This window comes from Nilaparvata lugens, chromosome 2 (assembly GCF_014356525.2).
Source record: "Nilaparvata lugens isolate BPH chromosome 2, ASM1435652v1, whole genome shotgun sequence".
Classification (NCBI taxonomy): Eukaryota; Metazoa; Arthropoda; class Insecta; order Hemiptera; family Delphacidae; genus Nilaparvata; species Nilaparvata lugens.
In genome coordinates this window covers 49,109,643-49,119,237 of record NC_052505.1, presented here as the reverse complement: position 1 = coordinate 49,119,237, position 9,595 = coordinate 49,109,643, and the positions used below count along the sequence as shown (strand labels likewise).

At 31.6% G+C, this 9,595-nt stretch overlaps 2 protein-coding genes across 3 annotated transcripts; both read right to left on the bottom strand.

The window, feature by feature from the left end:
- LOC120349635 lies at positions 1–1,157 on the bottom strand. Its single transcript, XM_039420110.1, has 3 exons — positions 1,109–1,157; positions 836–1,005; positions 1–267 (listed from the first exon to the last, which is right to left on the bottom strand). Exons 1-3 carry the CDS (start codon positions 1,155–1,157, stop codon positions 16–18), a joined length of 471 nt encoding a protein of 156 aa, XP_039276044.1. The 3' UTR covers positions 1–15.
- Positions 1,158–1,538: 381 nt separating this feature from the next.
- On the bottom strand, positions 1,539–6,386 carry LOC120349917. 2 transcript variants are annotated; one of them, XM_039421407.1, is made up of 5 exons: positions 6,173–6,324; positions 5,214–5,318; positions 3,248–3,331; positions 2,319–2,422; positions 1,539–1,691 (listed from the first exon to the last, which is right to left on the bottom strand). In XM_039421407.1, exons 1-5 carry the CDS (start codon positions 6,225–6,227, stop codon positions 1,554–1,556), a joined length of 486 nt encoding a protein of 161 aa, XP_039277341.1. In that variant the 5' UTR covers positions 6,228–6,324; the 3' UTR covers positions 1,539–1,553. The 2 variants fall into 2 exon arrangements, with proteins under 2 accessions (XP_039277341.1, XP_039277342.1); XM_039421408.1 differs by lacking the exon at positions 3,248–3,331 and having other exon boundaries at positions 6,173–6,386.
- Positions 6,387–9,595: the final 3,209 nt, after the last annotated feature.

The following is a 9,595-nucleotide window of genomic DNA, read 5'->3' as shown; positions in this document are numbered from 1 at the left end:
TTTTATCGATGGAAGTTATTGTGAGTTTGGAATATTTATTCTATGTTTAAAACTCTTCTGTATCTTATAGCTTCCTGACACAATTATGTAAATAAATAATTGAATATTAAGATTGAACTCACTGTCAACAATGTCCATGCCAAATTCGGGAAAAGGTGCTCGTTGCCTGCGTTTGAAGTCCAAGGTCGATAGGAATTTACTGAGACCGGTATCGCGTTCGTCTTCAGAGCTGTATCTCGTCACAACCTCCTCTATGCACTCTTCGATCTACAAGAATAATTTAATATCATTTTGAAATAGTTTTTTTTCTTTATAGAATCACTTGTACCCCTTTTTCATTTTTTTTCTGAAGACACGACCGGTTCCGTCCAATTATCACATTATAGTGTAATAAATAAAGGGTATCTGTGATTCTATAAAATAAACTTCAAGTAGTTGCCCTGAGAAATGAAAATAAATATGATTTTTATCAATATGTAGCAAATATTTTTTAATGTTAATATTTAAGAGGAGTAAAGGCATTCAAGTAGTAGTCCTGAGAAATAAAAATTAATTATAATATATTAAAATGGAGAAAATATTAAAAAAGTAATAATATTTAAGAGGAGTAATATGGCGATCCTTCCGTAAATTGAGATTTTCTAGTCAGTAAATTTGGTTTTAAGATGCTACGTCATTAAAGATAGGTAGTAAAGTAATTTACTTACAATGATTTATATTTTCATTCTTGAGTTTTCATTTCTGCAGGTGGAAAAATGTCAAAACTGTCAATTGTTTTGTAGAAAATATTATTCAGATGAGTATGGTAAAGGAATTCAAAATCAAGTATTCTTACAGTGAATGATAGAGGATCACTTTTGGTTGAGCCACTCCAATTGCAATCGTCACATGAATTCGCAAATTTGTCGTTCGCTTCTGAATCCGATGAGCTGTCTCTTCTCCTACTGTCGTGTATCGGTTTATCTTGAAAATAAAATAATAAGGTACTAATTAAATGTATTGTAACTATTCATTCAACCTCTAAAAATTATTATGCATCATCAACTTTCGAATGCAAGTAATAATTTCAGTGAACTTGTTGCACAGAATTCATAATTCCAGGCTATACTTCCACAATGTAGAGCTTTGACTTTTTTTGAAATAAGATGCTCTTCCATTGAAGTGTGTTACAGTAAACTATATCACAGTGCATGAAACAGTACAGTGAATTACTGTACCGTACTAGCTCAGTACCGATACCATATATATATATTCTATTCATCAAAATTCCTTGTGTAAAACCACATAGTAAGGTACCATAGGTACGCTATTAGCAATAAATCTAAAAAATCTAAAAACATATTTCTTCAAGTCTATTTAATTTTTTAGTTGTAAAATAATACCATCGTATCCTCTTGAAAACTTTTTAATATAAAATAACAAAATAAAAAACAACCAGTTTCAGATTTACTTATTACTTTACTATAAAATAGAAAATTATTAATTTCTGTTCTCCTTTCTTCAAGTTGAAATCATCACCTAAACATGAATATCACATTGAACTTTTAATTAAGTTATTTTATGTCACTATTTTGGAAAGTAGATTCTACCTTATTGAGGATAGCTGTTGCCAGAATATCTTCGTAGCTCCTCTTCTCCAGCTCTCCTGCTTCATTTTCAATTGACTTCTCCAGTGATCCATTCGAAAAGACCTGTAATTTTATGAGTGATATTTTTGTAAATTTAGTTTGCTTAAATTATGGACAGAGGGTGGAAATTCATGAAGAGTGATCGATCGTTTCTTGGCCATTAGTAAACTATTTTGCTTGTCAAGTGCAATATCATAGATTCAACTTATTCACGGTATAAACTCTGTTTAAAAAGTCGTGTGTAGAAGACAAGTAACACAAGTTATGTAACACATTTAGCCAACATATGGAGTCTCATACAAGTGCAACGCTTTTTATTATTCATTTTGAAAGAAATAGTGGCTGAATAGGCACTATTCTTTGTCACACATACTATATTAAATGAGTAAACAATCAAAATATGTCGTTCAATTAGTACAATTTATAAAATGTCCTTTGTAAAAAGTAGCTGAGTAGTTATAATTCATCTAAGGCAATGCTAGTCTCCGAATTTTTTCACACTTAACGATAATTTCCAGAAGTTATGAAATATGGCTTATATGTATTTGATTCACATCGATTTTTAAGTACCTAACACATCTCTTTCATTCCTGTATCACAACATTATATCGCCAACAATTCATTTTTTCTTTTAGTAATGTGGAATTCAAAGTACATATTGACCTACGGAGTTCATTAACAATAACTTACATGAAAAGAAGGCAGATTCGTAGCTTCTCTCATGATTTGCTTGATGAGTTCCTTGAGCTCTCCATGTATGAATGAGGGTGAATCAGATAGAGAAATCGGCTTATCTGCAAAAACAATAAAAAATAAATCATCTCTACGAGTCTTAATAATTAAAGCTGCAAATGACAAAAAATTACAAAAAATATGTTTTTCAATAAGGCTATTTACAATTTTGAATGTTCTTCGTAGCAACGATTTTCCATGAAAAATCGGTATGGTCAAGATGTTGGGTATTAAGCTGTTATCCCTTGTGTGTTAATTTTTTTAAGCCATTCATTATGAATTACTGTCTTCATCAATACAATCAAAAAGTAGCCTAAACTTGATATAACCTTTTGTTTTGTGTTTAATCCTACAGTTTTAACTTATTACGATGTTTTATCTCGTATATTTCAGTGCAAGACAGATCACAGCGAGAATGATTAAAATGTTTCTAATGTTTTATGTATTTCTGTATTTTGTATTGAATACCTCAAAATTTGAACTTTGATCCAAAATTCAATGGTAAGAAAATTCACATTGTTTTCATGGATCTCTCATGTAATGACATTATAAAAATCAGAGTTATTCATCAACTTATTTAAATATCATTAGTCATATTTTTTTTATAAAAAACACTACAAACACTAAATTTCAATCAATAATGTTTATTGTCTGTTCCGATTTATTATATTTACATGTACCTATAAATTAGGAATGAATTAGCTTGGAGATTCATTCGAAGTCATTCTAGGAATATTTTTATATTGAATTTAAAGAATTTCAATGCGGATCATGCAACATGCGTCCTTAGATCCTTAATGTAATAGTTCAACTCATCTCATGTTGATTTGAACGCTTTTCACATCTTTCAAATTATGGAAACTTGGAAAAATTTCCTTTGAGCTTACCTGTTATTGCCATATGCAGCGAAACAGAAAATTTGGCCAAAATCAGAGCTAGTGGATCATGGAATTCATCACAGAATTTAATATCTGGAATAGCAAGATGCATACCCAGCATGCAGTTAATATAAATACAGTAATTTCATTACAAAAAATACATCTAAAATTTATGATATTAGAAGTAAAGGCACTATTTACAGAAATCCCTCGGCCCACTATTTACACATGAAAGCAGACTCAAATGAAAGTAATAATACAATAAAGTCTACAGAACTGCATAGAAATTGCTGCAATATCGTTCAAAGCGTAGCGAGTGCATTTTTTAATACAGTACCGTAGTAACATAATGATGCATTTCGTGGCATCGGGCATCTGAGGCAATCTTTATAGCAATCTTTACAGGTTTATCTCATTGAATAGTGAATACGTGTTGAATATTCGATCGAATTTATTTGATCGAGTTGGCTGAATCGTTTTTGATTAAGAGCATCAGCAATGATTAATAAGGTGACAAAGATTCATCTGCATATACAGATTTAATCAGGTTTATATACTCACAAAATTGCAAATTTAAACAGAGAATAAATTTTTCAAGTAGGATTTGAAATTATTTTTTTAATAAAATGTCCTTGGACATCATGGTAAGCTAGTTCCAAAATAATTATTCAAAGTAGAATATGGTACCGTACATAAGAATTACATTTTTAATGGTTACCGTACACTACTATGTTGATAATTATAATGCAACGTTACACATTTTATAAATAATGATCTAATGATCCAATTTTGGGACCCTCAATATCGTTCAGAAAATAATAATGAAGAAATATTGATATTTCTGACAACTGTTCACTTTTTTACAATCTATGAACGATTGAGTGCTCATAGAGTTCAACAGTCCACCTAGTTTAACTACCGTAGCCTACAATATAATACATCATGCACACTACAGCTATAAATTATAAAATATAAAAACTGAGTTTATTCATCTCATAACGAAATGAATGAAGCTTAATTTGTGATAATTATACAATAGTATAATTAAAATTGATACAATTGTAGTATCAGCTTATTACCATGACACTGATTTTCTATTCATCTACAACATACTAGAAAGCATAACGAACGTGCTCTATTGCAGTTGTAATAAGAAGCTTATAAAATTGATTCATAAGGAGATCAATGAACCCCATAGACTTCTACTCTATGTACAGAATTCAAGTAGATTTACAGTATGTACAGCACAGGGTTACATGCATTCAATCTACTTTACACAGTACTCTAATTTACATTATGAATGTTAGTTGTAAATTATGTAGGTTGTAGTTGAAGCTCTAAATACCCAATATGATATTATATTACATTGGATATCCTAGAGGAAATCTAATCAGGGAAGATCTGAGTACGGTAGGCCTACCGTACTAGTTTTCAGTCAATGTTGAACATCAAGTTATACATTAAAAATAAGCTATACCTTCACAAGATGCCGTACGATGAATAAATCAAGTTACACTTAGCCTAAATGTAGCTTTATGTTCAACATTGACGAAAAGCTGGTTCAGCCTAAATACTGGTAGTTAAAATTAAGTTTTTTTATTTGAAAAGAACAAAACATATTCAATGATCAGTGGTTATAGGAAACACATTACAACCCATTTTCCTTGATTCGTGTGTTGAATAAAATAATGTAGCATATTGTTATTACTTGAAAGCTAGTAGGAAAATATAGCCTAATACTCTATGTTTCTTTTCAGGACTCATTTCTCATTATTTTGTCCTACTTTGAACCAATAAATACAAGATAATAAAGGTGGGTACTTGGCACCTGGAGAATGAAGACGAAATCCAAAAAGAATGAACCAGTGTGCAAATAAGAGAATGAGGGTTGTTATTATTGTTCTTTTAAAATAATTTAGTAAATATTGGAGCTAGAATTGCGAATAGTGAGTACAGTATTGAGAATGATGCTCACAGTTGGGATGATTGCTGACTGGCCTCAGACAGACATTGTCGAGCCCGTCCCCCACCAGCCCCTCCACGATCGACTCCATGAAGTCCCGCACCTCTCCATCATCACCTGAAATTCATCATTATTTATGGCAATCGAATAATCAATACAGGTTTTCAACATTCATCAAATCATAAAACACATTCAGATCGAAAAAATATCAATGTTTTGATGATGAACAGGTGAAATATTCAGTAATAATGAATTTTTCTATTCAGTAATGCATGTGACTAAAAATTTGATACTGAATGTTTGTTGTGAACATTGTTTCAAATTAAACTGTAGAACTTGTATAAACTTCAAAAATTCCAAACTGTAATGCTAAATTGAATGCATTTTAATATGTTTTTGATAAATCAACAAAAACTATATTGATTTTTTTTCAACTGAATTTATTTAAAGTACCTATAGACTCATATGGTATCTATAGACTCATAAGGTATCTATAGACTCATCATGGTTGAATTACTGAAATCTATGCTGTTACCCGATGAAAATGAATAAATTATATGAAGGCTCCTCAATGAACATTATTTTTGCTTGGCGCAATATTTTTCAAACTTTTTAGAAAACACGTTGTATCATGACCATTGGAAATGGCCTGATAATAATTGTGATTCTAGAAAATAGAGTGAATAATGATATTATAAAGGCACTCTATTTTCAATAACCAATATTATGTAATATAATTTATATTGCAAGGGTGCTCACAGACTAAAGCTCACCGTAATAATTGAAGTATCAATTGAACTGCAAATAATAAGTCTATCAGTTAATTGATGAAACTATAATAATAAAAGTGTACCTACTAAATTTAACTTCTTTGCTACATTATCTGGGCTCATTGAAGATAGAAAATGGATAATCGAATAGTGCTTCAATATCGAAAATAGAATTAAACTAAACTTATTCACAAAACTCACCTTTTTTTCGAAAACTTGGAAGATACTTGAAAATGAACACAAAAATGGAAAGCATAAGCGAACTTTGTTGGGAAAAGGCTGAACTTGGATTGGAAACAGCAGACACAAGTCACAAGGTGAATATGGCAGGTACTGACTACTGACGGTAGATGAGCCCATTGTATTTTTGCTTTGCTGCTGGCATTGAAAGACAAACATTTGCGCAGATGTGCGCGTTTGTAAGTAGAACAAAACTGGTCAACTTTCAATAACGCTCATTGAAGTGAGAGAGGCATGCCATCTCATGATCATCAGTGTATGCAACGAACGAGCTACATTCCAATAACGTAAGTTGCATACGTTAAAAGAGCGAGTAATGTTGAAAGTACGAGAAACATAAGATGCAAGTGGATGTTGAAAGGGCAGGCAGTCATTTCACTGTTGAACGTGCAAACCGTGCAATACCATTGTCTGCGATATGTTATGCTTCAGGAGATAAGAAAAGATTATTTTCGCACACTGCTATTAGGACTTATTTAGTGAATTGCGCTAATTTGCCTGTTTATGACCAGCTTATATAAGGCGGCATGAGAAACCATGTATAACTTTTGTTCAACGGATGCTACGATTGTACAGTAATTTGTGAGACATGATTCAGTTGTGTGAAGAAGTGGCTGTGGCTACCTGCTCAGTGCTCAGCTGGAGTTCAGTGATCGGTTTCAATGCTGTCTTGGAAAGATTTTAATTGTATAAGATGATAATGATTGAGATATAAAATAAATTTGACAAATGCACTTTTCTTCTTGTTGCAGTATTATTATTTTTTTTCCTAATTTTTTTTATTTCTGTATCAAACATGTAGGTACCGTACAAATCACAATATTTTTGGAAGCTTTTTAATTATTTTTTTTGAAACAAACTATGTGATTACTTTTTGTATTTCCAGGAAAATCTATTATTTTGAGGGATTGGCGTACCATTAGCAGTATTGTGTGAGGCCGCCGCCACTTTGCCTGAGTTGAAGAAGCGCTGCTTCAGTTGCTCATAGAACCAATCTGCCGTCTGCTGTTGAGCTTCTCTGCAAACAAATACATGAATGGCCTTTATTCAGTTACAGTCCTATATAACAACACATCAAACAATTAATACTACTCCTTGTAGACAATGTTTCCTTATGGAAAAGTGCCTGCTGGGGGACTCTCAGCAAAAAAAAAAAACACTTCCTGAAAAATACTCTAAAAAATACTTGAAAAAAGACTAAAATGTCACCTTCACTTTATAGCGATTCAAGTACGGATATAAAGAGCATGAATTGAAACTTTCTAGAGTTACATTAAACTAACTGAATTCTTTATACTGGATACTTGAAGTTGCATTATACTATACGTATTAGGTATACATATTCTTTGCTCAGAATTATAGCGGTGTTCCCAAGTCATCCATGAACGAGGATCAAGCGTATCATTAACCACGGACGAAGGTAGATCAAATTAATGTCTCCTACTTAGAATACTGAACCAATTCCTAAGTGGAAGACTTTTGATTCATTCTTATAATATTTACGAAATTCAAATCAAATTCATCACCACATTCATGCTGATGAATAAGAAAAAAATAGAAGAATGTACCTAGCCATTCAAGAATTGGAACTGATAAGGGTGCCAAGAAACAAGAACATGAAGAAATAATTACTGAATGATTAAAATTCAAATTGTTGCATCAATCTATGTAAATTAGTTTGTGTTTTTTCTCTGGTTCAAAATTTTTCTTAATAACTCAATATTTTCCAAGTTCTGAGAGCTTATTGAATGTAATCATTCTATTATATTCGGTTTTTAATCAAATCAAATTCAAAATTTCTAGTTTATTTATTTCTGGACTGAAAAGTGGACTCAAATCAATTCAAGTGGATAGCATATAACCTATAATTTCAATTCATTCATAACTCTACCTTAATTGTATTATCATTCATCCCATCATCATCACCTAGGCTTAAAATACTTCTAGAAAGTCGCCTTTGTAAAATAATAAATAATAAAATATGACAAACTATACAAATCAATTTGTATGAGAGTTTGAATGAATTTGTATGAGGTCTTCTATAAAGCCAGTTACACACATAGATTTTTGGACATTCGATATTTTGCCGTTCTTATAAATTCTACTAGTCCAGTCACAAGGTACGGTACTTTTTACTGGAAAAAACTCCGAATACTCTGGAGTAATGTAAAACTCAAATAGAAAAATTTGACCTTCTAGTCCTGTAGCTTTTTACAGGTGCCCCAAAAACCTAGAATTTTCGGGTATTTTTCCAGTTTTCTGCGATTTTCGCCAAATCGGACAGAACAAATCACTCTCGCCTTTTTTTAGATAATACAATTTCAAATAAAACTATATCATTCTAAGCATTTCTATATTAATTATGTAGGCCTATTGAAATGCAATTTTTCAAAAACGAATAACATTTTTGGGAGACTTGAAATTTGGAGGAATTTCCGTTTCCAATCAACTAGGCTATATCTTCTGATTCAAATTTATGATTAAACATCTCTCTGGGCGTAATCTTGTGCTCTAAAAACCTGGGACCAGGTAGATCACTAGACCGTTCTATCTCAGATAAATTCCCAGGTACACCGGCTTGATAACAAATTCCCTTGAATTTTTAATTAAACCATACAAAATTCAGTTTCAATCACGAATAACAGAGATGTACTATTATTTCACTGCACTAATCAAAACCCATAGAATTATCGATAGATTGGAGGTGAAGAAGTCAGTGCTGTCCTACTTCCATTTACCTGAACCCAATGTTTCGCCAACTAATTGAAGGACAAGGGGTCCAAGTGATTACAATACCGATTGTAATATGATTTCTCTTTATTGAGTTCTAAAATTTCTCAATATAATTAGATTAATTATAATTGATTATGTAGATTGATATAGGCTAGGAAGTTTAATTGAGATTCACCATAAATATTGTAAATGAAACCTAGATTACTACGAGTTATCTGTCCAACTTTGATTTTGAAACAAGTCATTTCCACAAAATTACAAAGAAAACTCAAATTTACTGAATTCTCATGTATGTAATATTCCCCACTAAGAAGATTTAACTGAAGGTGTTAAATCATTTTCTCAAATTAACAGAATAATTATTCAATACATTGAATGACTGATGACTTTTTTTAGTTAACTTTTCAAACTAATCTTGTGAAACTAACTTTCTGTCTGATCACTTCGCCTTTGGGAAAGGTCTAATTAAATATTATGATATTATAATACGCAGTGTAGTCTTTTATTATTACTTTTTTATTATTTTTTGGATTAATGCATAGAAAAGAGAAAGTACTGACTGGAATTTGTTGCAATTGCGGCAGACCGAGTCGCCAGCCGGTGTTCTGATAGCGCACCGTCTGCAGACAGTCTGACCGCAGCCGTAACAAT